The following is a 15100-nucleotide window of genomic DNA, read 5'->3' as shown; positions in this document are numbered from 1 at the left end:
TAGTCTTTTGTCTCCACCTGATCAAATGGCAGCCGAGCGGAAAGGCGCAGAGCCCCCTTCTCCAAACGCACGTACCCGGCTCAGTGGCGTCTGCCACACGTTCGCCTGCCTCGATGCAGGTATCAAAGACCAGCTCGCCTCTCCCACAGACGTCGGAGTGCCAGCCGCACGGCGGCTTTCATAGCACAACAACAAGGGGAAAATGTGGCGGGGGAAGAGTCGGGACTCTGAGCTCCTTCAGGGATTTCCTTATCGGGGGCAAAGCAATCCCCTCTGGACCTCATCCGCATAGGCTTGATTATTCAAGGCATTACAAAGGAATGAAAATAACTCACAACTCAAAGCCACTGTCGTTTTTTTTTTTACCCCTTATTTATTATCATTTCACTTCGAGAGAGCGTGCCCAACACCCTGCTAAAGTTTAAGAAAATGCAACCACAGAGAACAAATACAGACCAGACAATTTAAAAGATACAAAAAGGAAACAACTTGAACTAGAGTGCGAAGGGGATTAAGAGTTCTTCTTAGGCCTTCCTCTGCTTTTCTTCACCGCTGGCTCAGAGGAGGCCTGAGCTTCTTTCTTCGCCGGCCGCTTCGCAGGACTCGCCGCCTTTTTAGCCCCATTCACTTCTAAACAGGTTACATGTTCATCCATTGTTACTAAACTTGACGAAGACAGCTAAAAAAAGTTCAGCTAGAGGTTACTCTAAGGTCCATAAGCATGGCTTACCCTTCTTCTGTGGAGCTCGCCTCTTCTTTGCGGGAGCGCCTTCGGTTTCATCAGCAGGCTGGTCTTTCTCCTCGGCTTTCTTTCGCTTGGGAGTCTACCAGTCACAAATAAAGACACAAACATGGGGATGAAAAAGATGGAAGAGCAGTGGTCATTTCACTTGCCTACAGCAACCTTGGAGGAAGTTCAAATCAAATATTAAGAAGGGACCCTTTGCTCTACATGCACATGAAAACGACTGCATGCGCCTTCAGCGTTGTGAACGCTTGAGGAGATTTAATTATGATTCAGCTATCCAGTAAATCTGACAGGAACAAATAATATTATTTGAATGTCACACGCGATACATGTGTACTACCATTCAAAAATGTATGGTCAGTAAATTGTTAAAACATTTATAATAAAAAATGTTTCTTGAGCACCGAATGATTTCTGTATGCTGTACGCTGATGATTTGGTTATTTATTCTCCAAGCAGTGCTGGTTTTCAACAGCTGTTAAATATATGTTCTGATTATGGGACCAAATATGATGTATAGAACAAAAGGTGATATGGATCTTAATTTTCCAGGTTTTTATCTGGCAGGGCAAGTACTAAATATATGCACTAAAATAAAATATTTGGGACATATCATTAATGATGAAATGGGTGATGAGGATATGTACAGGCAGCGCCGCATGTTATATGTCTAAGCTAATATGTTGGTAAGAAAATTTTATATGTGTTCAGATTAGATTAAGATAAACCTTTTTAGAACATTTTGTACTTCTCTTTATACTGCTCCTTTATGGATGAAGTTTAAAAAAGTGAGCTTCAGACTGCTTACAATGATTGTATGAGAATTCTCTTGAAAAAACTAAGGTGGAGCAGTGCAAGTAATCTGTTTTGTATGTCAAGAGTAAGAACTTTTATGGCTTTAATGAGAAATCTGATGTATACATTTATTTGTGAGCTGGATAATTCACAGAATGCTATTATTATGCTGTTGTCGAATCCTAGGCAAAGTGTGATCCGATACCAGTCATCTATGAGAAAATATTGGTATAATTGTCTTTTTTAAACATTTTGTTTGTATGTTGTATGTCTCTTTTCTAATGGACCTTGAGTCTGGAAATAAATGTTGAATGAAAATCAGCATATTAGAATAATTTCTGAAGGATCATGTGACACTGAAGACTGAAGTAATGATGCTGAAAATTCAGCTGTCCCATCACAGGAATACATTAAAAACATTAAAACAGAAAACAGTTATTTAAAACAGCAATAATATTTTGCAATTTTATTTTTATCAAATAATTGCAGCCTAGGTGAGCATAAGAGACTTCGGTAGCACTTTATTTTACAGTCCTGTTCCCCATGTACATACTATGTACTTATTATCATAATTGCAATAACTAGGTACTAACCCTGAACCTACCCCTAAACCTAACCTTAACCCATGTAGTTACCTTATAAATCCCAGTACTTTCTTAGGTAAGTACACAGTAAGTACATGTAAGTGCACGGACTGTAAAATAAAGTGCAACCGAGACTTCTTTCAAAAACTTACCAAACCCAAACTTTTGAATTCAATATTGAGAATCTTTCTTAAAACTCCAAATAATAAAACCTACTATGAGTTAATATGAACAGTTTCATCAATCAAAAATCCTTTTTTCTCCTCAATGAAAACTCTAACATAGAAGCTCAAGTCCTCAATTCAAGGAAATCATGCTAACCGAACCAGGGGTTATGAAGAAGATGCACTTAACGACAGCAATCAAATTCTCCCTTTTCTTCACTCAGACTGCATAATGAATGCTCGCCCCTCTCTCGGACTTGAACTATCATCCTTACTAGCCCCCCCCCCCAACACCCCCTCACATTTCCCTTCCATTTTGCCAATTGCTGCCTCATGATTACCATCCAGACCCTGCTGAGCTGAACAGATTGGCTCGATAATTACATACAATAACGGCAGTGGGCAGGTAACCCTCAGCTGGCATGGGCCAGCTCCCTGGTGGCACCTTCCATATGCAAACTGCATTGTGGGAAGCGAGGAGAGTCCGTCCCCTCCCGTCGTAAGTGCGGCTCGCTGATTGTCGGCCCGCGCCGACTCCAAGGTTACCGTGTCAGCAAATTTGTGATACATTAGCAGGGAATAAACACAGGCACTCAGGACCTGTCTGTGGGAGGAAGAGGAGGGGCCACTGGGATAAACACCCGGGCGCTGGAGAGAACCTGAGATGCAGACGGCTTTGTTGCCAAGAGCTCTTTGTGCCGGACCCCATGAATGAAGCCACAGTCTTATCATTTTCACAAAGTATATGCCATCGAGGGCATCTTTGCGGGCTCGGACAGTTTGTTTTACACAAAATACGTGACGGCTGCAGAATTCACATCTAAAGATCATTTCGCTTGAAATCCAGATAACACGATTCAATGATTAACAACCTCTTTTGCAAGTCTTCAGAGATGCGGTATTATTTCAGAGTGAGATCTCATACCAGCTGACACCTTGAGGGTGCTGACTGCACTATAAGATAAGAAACTAAGGTCAAATTACATTCTTCCACTTGAAATGCAGAGATAAATACTAAAAATGAAGATTTTAAACTAACAATTCATAAAAATATTAACATTGTGACACTTCCGAGGTAAAATGAGGTGAGCGAGGGGCACAATTGTGTGTCGGCTCATAGATCCAAATAAGCTCAAGAAAAGCTTGTTAAAAGCACTGCACGTTAATCGTATTTGAAAATCAATGCACTCGACCGCATTTCCTACTAACCCGAGCAATTAGTCTTGGATCGTGTGTGGGCATTTTCAAATTTGAATCTGCTTTCAACAGGTAAACAAATTATAGGATGTTGAAATGGCTTGTTTTAAATGCTGGGCTTCAAAAAGGGACTGTCGGAGCATTTTCAATGCGCCGTGAACGAGGGAGAGTGACAGAGGTCGGCTGTTTGATGTTCTACTGAAGGTGGCTCTCACCTTGACAGATGGCAGGCCAGTGCCATTAGTTGACACAGTGAAGTCCAGCTTTTTGTCATCTGTTGCCCCTATGGTCTTCAGGCCTTGCTGGAAAATACTTCGCAATTTTGCATAATCTGGCTTGTCTGTGTATCCGAGAGCCTTGACCTCTTGCATGAACTTCCCCATTTCCTCTAAAATCGAAAAAGACATTAAGCACAACATTTAAATCTTAATGCAGATGGATTTATTTATTCAGACATAGCGATACAGACGCACACAGTTAAAGACACTTTTGGGTCAATAAACAAATGAAGAGCAATTATGTGTGTGATTAAGCGCAAGTTACTTGGACCTCTGTCTTAAGGTTCATCTCAAACGAACACGCAAGAAGTCCAACGTTTATAAGAAAAGCTAAGCATCGAGAGCTAAGGTGCATGTGCATGTAGGTTTGTGCTTTTAGCATAGACAGAACAGTCCCTGTAGGGCAAGGTCTTCACAGCAGACGCTCACACTTTAACCTTCAGGCTAAGTTTAGAGGAGAGAGGCTGACATTTGTCACTTTGTTCCTTATACTTCTCCGCTCACAAACTGTTGTTTACTGTCGGCTGCTAAAATAGTCACACCAAACAGAATTAGTCGTGATGGCCGTGCTAACAGTGCCGCCTCCCATCACCCCGGTGTTGTGATGCACCGTGTACGCACAAGACAACAGCCTGAGGAGGGATCTCGCCGTCTGCCGCGCGGCTGTCACAGGGCTTAAGAACTGCCATCACATCAGCGACTGAGCAAAGGGAGCCAATGACATCTTTGATTTTTAAATGACACAAAGAAAGAACGCCCTAAAGTTCTGCAAAAGTACAGACTGCCACACACTGACTGCAAAACTAGGCAATGCAGAGGTCGAGAGCGGAGATGGGTGAAAAACAAGTTTGTTTAAAAACTTCATCTTTTATTATTTCATTGCTTTGTGGTCGAGAGGGGTAGCTGATACGATGGTTACGCACACTTTATTTTTAGATTTACTTAACATTTCACTAAAATGTCAACAGAAAATGTGTATATGTATAAAAAGTGGAAATTAATCACGCTCCAGTTTAAAGTTAGCGTGAGAAGTTGCAGGAATTAGCGCAGAGCTGATAGATTAGCTCTAATTAAGGCTAAATCACCAGGTCCACACTCATTATAAAAGAGAAGAGGCCCTCACGCTCTTGTTTGTACATCAGAGCTTGAAAGTGCGTCACTCCAATTACAGCTTGGCAGACAAACAAAAAGTACTACTGCAGAATTCACAGGTGCTTGTGCGGTCGCAACACGGTTAAAAATAAAAATATGCTTAATTGCCATTTAGTTGTGAGAAACTGCTTAAGATTCAATACTATTAACTGTAATACAAACTATATAATAGATATTTTACAACCAAACTGCATTCATCTTTTTAAATATATGAAAGCTTTTTTCTCACCTGGTTTATTCTCTGAAGTGAAACAGCTTTTCAAGAACTCATCAATATTGTCTCTACACCTGAGGAGAACAATATTTAAAAATGAAACAACATCTTGGAAAAGTATCTATTATAATTCATTAAATCTAACCCATTATTATGTGTATCCAGAAATTTGTTGTAAGGCAATTAAGGGAAAAAAAAATTAGTTATATTGCAAAGAGGCATTTTTTCCCCATGCAAGTTAATATTCATTAGCCAATGGCAAAAAATAAGGTATATTACATTTTGGTTCAGAAAAAAAGTAAAACCTTAAAGTGAGATTAAAGTTTCTCACCGGAGTTTGGAGTCTCTGACATACAGTGGGTCCTGAAGTTTGTCCTCCCAGGGCAGACGGCCACAAAGCCACTGGATCATGCAGTAGCCCATGATTTCCAGGTCTGCTCTTCTTGAAGGGGCTGAAATGTAGCATTTTTCCCCACAGAGAGGAACATTAACAGGCCATTTTTAAGGGGTTTCCTAACTTTGTAGTATCTGATGCAAAGTATCATTACATCAACATTTAAAAACATAATTTCTCTGTATAATTTTTCCATCACAAGCTTCATGAAAAAAATTAAGCAAGGATGTCCTGCAGGGGAGGGGTTAAAAAATATAAATTTTTTGCCTAGTCTAAAGTTAAAGAGTGACCGATAGATTTGATCATTCTAATTTATTACCGACTCCTTTGTGCGCATCAATACTAGTAAACTCAATGGTCCCATCATGACACCTCTTTGGGTCTTCTTTGTACTCCTTTGGCACTCCTTCAGGAGAGTATCTATAGGCCAATCCATAATCCACTAAATATACCTGGGTTAAACAAATGAGACAGAAAAAAACAAAACAAGTCAGAATCAAATGCTTCCTGTGCAACAAATGTAAATCATTGCTATAATTGGAAAATAAATATTATTTACCGATCCAACACATCCAAGATAATAAAGTCAACAGAATCTTTAAGGTTAATTCAAATAATTCACATATGCAGCTGCAAACAGACTGATTGCCAATTAGCAGTATGTGTCACATTTAAAAGAGGTCTGACAATTAGCACTTTGATAGCAGAGTTTTCAAAGCAACAGGAAGCAGCTAACAGAGTTCCAAAGATACTAAAACAGTCAGTGCACAAATTGCAGGTGCACCAATTACACCCCCAAAAAGTGCAAAATTATTTGATGTGTCCAGGTAAAGTGTCTCAAAAATAACTGCATATGCCAATTTGCAACATTCAAGATTAACAGCTCACCTACAGTGACAAACATCGCTAACTTTTAAGAAAATCTTTTTAAACAAACTTTATGTCATGCGGTCTACAAAGCTGCATGACAACCACACCGCGTTCTTAAAATTTATACAGTCTGATGAGTCACTTTATACTCTGCGTTTTACATCTGGACATGCTTACATTTGGAGATCAAAATGTTTTCAACCCACACTGCCAACTGTTAAACAGTTTGTAGGATGGTCAGTTATCTCACATGAGACATTATTCCTCTACAAGATTGCACAAATGGTTGTACAAATATAACACCATTTTACTGGATCAGGTGAATGCTTCAAGGTTAACATTCTTCCTTAATGATGTTCCAATACTGCAAATGTTTTCAAAAGATTGCGATCTTGATTCAAACACCCACACGATCTCATCCTAAAAGACAACGATTCGCTTGTGTCTATTAAACATTTGACAAAATCGCACCGGAAGATTCAAATGTGTGTTCGCGCTGCCACTGAACCAGAGAGAGCAGTTATCATGTACTGTAGGTATGAAACAGCTTCACAGTCTTTTAAACCGCATAGTTTTGTTATTTCTGTGTTACATATATTCATATTAAATGGGATAAAGGGATAAATCACAAGCTTCAGAGGGTGTGAGAATACTAAGAATCTGTTCGCATTGCTTTCTTACCATTTTTTACATTTTTGTATGTGTGTGTGTGTGTACTTTCAGTGTGAGAGGCAAAAAAAATGTGTTGTATAGCTGTACAATGACAATAAAAGCTATTCTATTCTATTAAAGTTTATAGTTCGGATATAAACACTGATGTCTATGGTAGAGATCAAAATAGAGCAAATAACCTTTTGAAAGAAACTTAGTGCTTTAAATAATGATTGTATCGATTACATCATTACAATCTCCACCTGGTGGCAACAAGTGACTGTTAAAAATGTATTTGTCATTGAATCATTCAAGAAATTCATTCAAAAATGCTGATTCACCCAGTAATAAAACAAGTGAAGTCCTTATGAGTGAGTCATTAAATCATTCATTCAAAATGTGTTTTTTTTTTTAAATAATATATTCAGACTAATTACGTTTTAAATAGACTGCAGCAATTAACATTTTGTCAGAATCTCTAATAAAATATGTTATTTTGTTTAGCTGTCTGTTGAAAATCATGATCTTTGTTTGAAAAAAAAAAAAAATGTGATTCTCAAATCATGCAGCTCTATATGAGCCAAACCATTTTATTTCCAGTGTAATCTAAAGATCTGCATTTTACTGAACTTTTCAGGAAGTTCTAGACACAGAATTCTGATTTTGCACCCTCGTCCATCCTTCATTTATAAAGTGTAAGCATAATAAATATAAAATATATTATATATATATATCTTTTTTTTTAAGCTGCAAATGTGTCTAATCTCAAGAAATAATTTTGTAAATAATTTTGTAAAAAACTCAAATCCATTACTGATTGATCACCTGACTTACTAAACTGTATGTTAACATTATTTCAGATGTTAAAAAACTACAATTAGTTTTAAAAACCATTATCTTATGTTCCCATCACAAAATAATATTTCAAATTCCTATATCTGATTGAAATTAAACTATCATTAGACATTTGTATTATTTAGTCTACAACCGGTGCATTTTAGTGTCTGTGCACTTTATTCACAAATTTATAAAACACAGAAATACATGTATTCAGAAGCAAAGAAGCAACTGACAAAAAAAAAAAAAAAAAGGATGCACACAGTCACCAAGTAAACAGCAGCTAATCCCAAGAGGCCGAGTTTTAAATTGTGACTTTAAAAATAGCAGCTTAATAATACACCACTGATACATTATTAATCTTCAAATTAAATATTTGCCCCTGCCCAGCCCCCAAACCTTATTTGCTAGAGACAGCTTCAATACTGTCTCTAATCTCTCCAGTTTATGAGCCGCATTAAAGGCTTAAATTGTTTTGCGTTTTTTCCCACCCAAATCTCATTAACAGATGGAAAAAAAAATAAGACAAGTAGTTTCTTACATTGCAAATCACTGGTACTCCAATTAAAAGAAGTAGTCCTGCAGTCTACACACACTGCTTTCTACGTCTCTACAGTTAGAGCTGTACAGCCATGGCAACAGAGATCTGTTAAACATGTGGAAGGCTTGAAACAAACCTGATTGGGGTTGGTGTAGGACAGAAGAAGGTTGGAGGCTTTGATGTCTGCATGCACATATTCATGGTCATGGATGTACTCCATAATGTCAAGCTAGAGAGATGAAAGATTTGTTAGAATATGAGATTTTATAATAATAATAATACCTAAACAGGAATATAAGATTTTCCTTCCACTGCCTGCAATATCACAACAGTCATGTTGAAATATTCTGTGCATATTAAACTTAAAGTTTAATAGCAATACAAATTGATTGTGCTTATTGACCAACATATTTGATAATTATTAGTATATTTTTGTACAGAACAGTGGCCTCCCTCATTGTTCATTTTATTTTGGTAACCCCACCTATTATTGGATATTGAAATGAAATAAATGAATCATGAGTGACATATACGTACATGAAGTGGGTATTTCAATGACAGCAGTAACAAGAAATATTTGCTTTGTTAAAAAGTCAAAGTGAAGTACCAAGACCTCTGTTATAAAGATCAGCAAAACAAACAAAACTTGGTGCACCATTAACCTCCCAGCATAGTTTACTTCTTTTAATAAAGGTACAGTTGGAAGAAACTTACAAGTCTGAGGCCCAGCTGAAGAACCAGTTTCCTTGGAAATTTCTTTCCGTTTTCCTCAAATTTCTTCTGTAGATCTGTTCCGAATCGATCCATGACCATAAATCTGTACCTGTCAAGATTAATGTGAAATCATTACATTTAAAGGGTTAGTTCAAATAGTTCAAAATTATCCCATGATTTACTCACCCTCAAGCCATCCTATCTTCTTTCAGACAAACACAATCAGAGATGTATTTAAAAATATCCTTGCTCTTACAAGCTTTATAATGGTAGTAAATGGGGGGGTGTGTTTTGAAGCCATCACGTCAGGGGGTTACTCATTTGGCGCAAGTCGACTTGCACAGTATGCATACGGTCGTCTGGCGGAAGCTAGTTATGTTAAGTTTTAAAGGTGCCCTAGAACAACATGGGCTGGCATATGCAAATATTGGGGGCGTACACCCTGACTGTTACGTAACAGTCGGTGTTATGTTGAGATTCGCCTGTTCTTCGGAGGTCTTTTAAACAAATTAGATTTATATAAGGAGGAGGAAACAATGGAGTTTGAGACTCACTGTATCTCTTTTCCATGTACTGAACTCTTGTTATTTAACTATGCCGAGGTAAATTCAATTTTTGAATCTAGGGCACCTTTAAATATGGATATTTTTCTTACAAAAACCCATCACTTCGCTTCAGAAGGCCTTTATTAACCAACTGGAGCCATATGGATTACTTTTATGATGGATGAATGCATTTATTTTGGGCTTCAAAACACACCCCCCCTTGGAAGATCCAGGATATTTTTTAATATATCTCCAATTGAGTTCGTCTGAAAGAAGATAGTCATATACACATCGGATGAGTTGAGGGTGAGTAAATCATGGAACATTTTTAATTTTTGGGTGAACTATCCCTTTAAGTGGAATTCTTGTGTGTTCAAAAGATCAAAGACGTTTGTAACTTCCTAAACATTTTATTAATAGTAATAAAACATATATATATAAAAAAAAAACGATTGTCATGTTAATCATTATGTAAAATGGTGAAGTTTCCTACCTCTTACCACCTTTCTCATGAAAACCAGAGCCCCAATATTTTGGAACTCCCAAATACTCAATTTTCCTTGACTTCATCCAAGCCCCAACTGAATCAAAATATCAAAAAAAATCTGTCACAAACATGATTCAAAACACAAACAGTGAAAAGAAGGAACACTACAGTGAGACATCAGTTCAAAATGAACTAAGACAATCACACTAACAGTTAATTGCAATCACATGATCAATTCATAAAGTGGGCAAATTATTGAAAACTTTTATTCTTTAAACTTGTTGGTGCTCAAAGTAATATAAGAGTATTCCTTGGGGACCAAACTGCGAGTGTGCCGCAAGGTAATCTGCTGGTGGGACAAATATTTACCAACATTACAATATTCCAATGAATAAAACATGAGCATTCCTTAGTAATATAGCAGTTAATTGTCAAGGGAGACTGACATTTGGATTGTTATTAAATAAAGCGCAATACTGTGGCCTTGGGGCAGCCATAAGAGCCACTAAAGGCAGAGAGTTGCAGTTTGTCTGTCTCCATAAGGCCCTCAATGGTGAGCTCAGAACTTTCTTTAATTAAAAGAGTTGCTCTTCGACTTTTTTCAGTCTGGCTCATCATGCATATGAGGGTGTGTTTGCAGTCACAAGGGCATACTTAGATCAGGTTTGGCAGCCCGCATGTAGAACTTCAGTTCAGAGAAGAGAGGGCCATTGTCACTTGGCTCCTGCAAGACACACCAAAAATATCTGACATTTAGAAGAAGAAAAAAAAAAAAAAAAACAGCAGAAGGAAAGTGTACATCCATTATTACATATGTCATTTTACCAAAGCAATAAATTAATTATCTTATTTGGCTTGCTTGTAAAATGTAAACCTCGAAAATGTGATTGGTACATGCAAAAGTTGCTAGGAAGCTAGATGGTTGTTAGGGTATTGCTGGATGGATGCTTCTTTTTGATATTAGTATGGTTACCTTTAATGTATGTCAATGGCACTTTTTTGTTCAAGTTATCATCACTTACCACTTTAATGACATAAGGTGCATCAGCGCCAACGGTTCTTGAAGAGTCTTCATTAGCTAAAAGGATATATGACAAAATTGCATTTGACCAACTGATAAATCCAAATACAGCATTAGAACCTCCTACTTTTTTTAATCTTACCGAGATACAGCAGGCCAAAACCTCCCTGTCCAACAGCAGATCCAAGCTTCCATTTTTTCTTTCCGTTATCCGTCAGGACTTCTCCAGGTGGGAATTCTTCAGCCAGTTTCCTCTTGGCTGGAGCTCTCGCCTTCTTCACCCCACCTGCCTTGGACTTGGGTGGCATTTTACCAAATGCTTTAAAGTATCAAACAAGAGAAACCCAAGCTTTATTACAACAGAATTGAGGACCATTTGGTTTAGAACAGGGCGATATATCGAGTTTGCACGATACATCGATATATTTATATAAACGATATAGAATGAGGCGATAAAGTTTATATATACAGTAGTTTGCACATCTGAAAAATAGTGGACAGAGTGAGCTGCTGCGGGGGAAAGTGCATAATCCTCTTTGTCCTAAACATGAGACATGCTTTATATTAAGGGCTTCAAAATAATTTGTAAGATATAAATATAGTTAATGCTTATAGTTTAAAGTGGCTTGCTCTGACAGATACTTGTGTTTTGCAGTGTTTTGAAATCGGCCATCACTATAGAAGTCGTTATTTAGTTTTTTGGCGCACCAAAAATATTCTTGTCATTTTATAATATTAATATTGAACCACTGTACTCACATGAACTGATTTAAATATGTTTTTAGTACATTAATGGATCTTGAGAGAGGAAATGTCATTGCTGGCTATGCAGGCCAAGCTGAGTCATCGGATTTCAACAAAAATATCTTAATTTGTGTTCTGAAGATGAACAAAGGTCTTACGGGTGTGGAACGGCATGAGTGTGAGTAATAAATTACATTATTTTCATTTTTGGGTGAACTAATCTTTTAAATAACATTTTTTTTTTTAATTCAAACAAATATAAGTAGAAAATACAGAGATATACTGTATATTTTTTGTCTAAACATTTATTTTGTCCATATGATCCAGCCTATTTTCCAGCTATCCAGCTTTATTTCTCATTTTATACATTTTTCATTAAAACATTTTATATAGAGTGAATAATCTAACATAAAACTTCAAATAAAAAAAGAATGTCTATATAAATCCTGTTTATTATATACAATTTCTAATTTCTAAGATTGTTAATATGGTCTTAGACATTTGGACATCACAATAAAAAAATGAGCCTGACCATCAAATGTAGTCACATATGATTATGGACATTGAATCTTAAGCTACACTGAACACATGTGCTTTCAGAGATACAGGCCTACACTACAAGTAAAAACAAGACTAGGGAAAGTTTTTGTCTTAAAACAGTACATATATTGAATAGCCAGACTTTCAGCGTGACGGATGTATTCGTATGAGCACTACAATTAATGACAATGTCAGTGATAACATTTGTGTTAGGGATACGGTTTCAGTTTGCAGTCCTGCCAATGATGCTGTTTGTTTCACTTTTATATTTAAAAGAAACACAGGCATTAATAGCTTTTCATAGTTTTACTTTGTTTAGTAATGATACAAGTATTTAAGAGTGATAAACACGCAGTGATGTCACACAATATAATCAATGTAAGTGGTGCTGAGTTATTTATATTGCATTTGAGGGGAAACTGCGACTTAATTTCAACTCGGTATGCTAGCAGAGTTAGCTACCTTATTGCGGCTTTATATCAGAGCAGAGCTGATGATTTGTACTCATAATCCTCTAGTAAACACATACGGACATGACACTTTATCAGTGCAGATCGAGAATATTCTACTAACCTTTCCGCGCGTAAGTAGCAGGTTGTAACAGCTCTTCCTCTCCAAAGTTCCCGCAAACGGCTCTTCAGAGTGAAGCTCAGCGAATGCGATTGGTTGGAAAGAGAGCTGCGTAGTTCCTGGTTTTGGCAATGCCTTATGGGATATGTATTTTTCATTTGTTTTTCCACAAACGGTTACAGTAGTCAAAGTATATAATAATAAATATGAACATTTGAAAAGTGCTGGAAAGTATTTGATCTATTTTGCAAAAAAATGTCATTTAGTAAATGTATTGCAGTGTTTCTTTTTCTTTACCGAATGACTGTATTATATTGTCATTGATTCAATTGTGTTTTTGGAGATGGTGGAACTCTGTAATAATATGAACATAACATGAATATGAATTTAGCATAAATTATTTCTCAGAAAGTTTACAAATAACATTACATGTGGCTAGAGAAAAATACAATCTTGTGTCAACTTTAAACATAAAATATAAGATATATATATATATATATATATATATATATATATATATATATATATATATATATATATATATATATATATATATATATATATATATATATATATATATATATATATATATATATTAGTCCAATTTGAGTTTGTCTTACTCTCTCGTACTGTTACACATTTAATCTAAAGTGTATTTACAACAGTGTGTAACCCTCAAAAAATATTTTAGGCTCTGTTTCCCCCTGTGCATATTTGATGTTGACTTATATAGAGTTCTACTAGCGTTGAGAGGCACATCATTCATGAATAATTGAGTATGTAATGTGGTATCCTGTAACTGTTTTGTAGAAGTGCTATGCTGCGAGTTTAGGTTTTCTTTTGGCTAGTGACTATTAGGCTACAAAAGAATGACACAAGAATTGACAGAAGCAGACTTTGGAGGACATTTCATGGTTTGGTTTCTGCAGCAATAAGGGAAACATGATGTGTCCAGAGATGTTATCATATATGATGGATTTTATAGTTCAGAGGACTGACGTCTGAGCTAATGGGCTGTCTGACATAGAAGTACATGACATCAGAGCTACATATTGATGGAAATTTTGGTTAGTCAACTTTGCGGGATATCGCTCATTGCAGAAAAATGACAGGGCACTCAGAGGAAGACACAACATCTCTGTCTGTGAAGGAGGGCAGAGAAAAACGTGTATCATTTCCCCCTGATGAGGAGATGGTGTCTGACTTTGTGGAGAGCAGGGTTCAGCTTCAAGAGGGTGAGATGGCATTGATGTTATGCTGACAGCTGTGCTTGACTTTGTTACATAAGTCACAAAAGCAACATTAATAGTTATATATTAATAGTTGGTGGGTTTGGGGTCAGTAAATTTTGTTTATGTTTTTGTAAGAAGCCTCGATGCTCACCAAGGCTAAATGTATTTGGCAAAAATACATTCAAAATAGTAATATTGTGAATTTTTAATATACTGTAGGCTATATTACAATTTTCAATATATTATAAAATTTAATTTATTCCTGTGTTGGCAAAGCTGCATTTTTAACATCATTACTCCAGTCTTCAGTGTCACATGATTCTGAAGAAATCATTCTAATATTGGTGAAACATATTTCTTATTATTATCAGTGCTGAAAACAGTTGTGCTGCTTAAAGGGATAGTTCACCCAAAAAAATGAAAATTCGCTGTTAATTTACTCACCCTCAGGCCATCCAAGATGTAGGTGTCTTGTTTTCTTCAGTAGAACAGTAAAGAAGATTTTTGGCTGAAACCGTGGTCCTCTGTGATTCATATAATGGAAGTCAATAGGTGCCGTCACTTTGAGATTCAAAAAAACATATGCAGACAAAACAAAAATGAATACCTGTGGCTAATGACATTGAGATCTACAATCGGTCTATGCAAGAAACTGAACATTATTGAAACTGAACGTCACGTCAGCTCACACGTGAGCTGACGTTGTGTTTGTTTACAACAGGAGGGAAGACACAAATGTGTTGTATTGTTCGTCAAAATTGTACTTACTTGTGCTTACCGCAACCTTTTTGCATGATCTCAATTGGGAAGTTTGACTTTTCA

At 36.7% G+C, this 15100-nt stretch overlaps 2 protein-coding genes across 2 annotated transcripts in view; one reads left to right on the top strand and one right to left on the bottom strand.

The window, feature by feature from the left end:
* Positions 1 to 331: 331 nt before the first annotated feature.
* vrk1 (VRK serine/threonine kinase 1) lies at positions 332 to 13152 on the bottom strand. Its single transcript, XM_067367390.1, has 13 exons — positions 13050 to 13152; positions 11335 to 11511; positions 11194 to 11249; positions 10826 to 10895; positions 10178 to 10265; positions 9140 to 9248; positions 8562 to 8654; positions 5846 to 5978; positions 5464 to 5584; positions 5148 to 5206; positions 3704 to 3876; positions 731 to 824; positions 332 to 630 (listed from the first exon to the last, which is right to left on the bottom strand). The coding sequence occupies exons 2-13, from the start codon at positions 11498 to 11500 to the stop codon at positions 512 to 514; spliced, it is 1281 nt and encodes a 426-aa protein (XP_067223491.1). The 5' UTR covers positions 11501 to 11511; positions 13050 to 13152; the 3' UTR covers positions 332 to 511.
* Positions 13153 to 14151: 999 nt separating this feature from the next.
* The window catches only part of si:dkey-288a3.2 (protein phosphatase 1 regulatory subunit 37), a 47916-nt gene continuing 46967 nt past the window's right edge, over positions 14152 to 15100 (top strand). The window contains exon 1 of the mRNA XM_067366888.1: positions 14152 to 14281. Within this exon, the coding sequence (XP_067222989.1) occupies positions 14152 to 14281 (130 nt within the window). The remainder of the gene's footprint in view (positions 14282 to 15100) is intronic.

This window comes from Chanodichthys erythropterus, chromosome 18, assembly GCF_024489055.1.
Source record: "Chanodichthys erythropterus isolate Z2021 chromosome 18, ASM2448905v1, whole genome shotgun sequence".
NCBI classification, from domain to species: domain Eukaryota; kingdom Metazoa; phylum Chordata; class Actinopteri; order Cypriniformes; family Xenocyprididae; genus Chanodichthys; species Chanodichthys erythropterus.
Note: the sequence above shows the minus strand (reverse complement) of the source record. Positions and strands in the feature narration are given on the sequence as shown.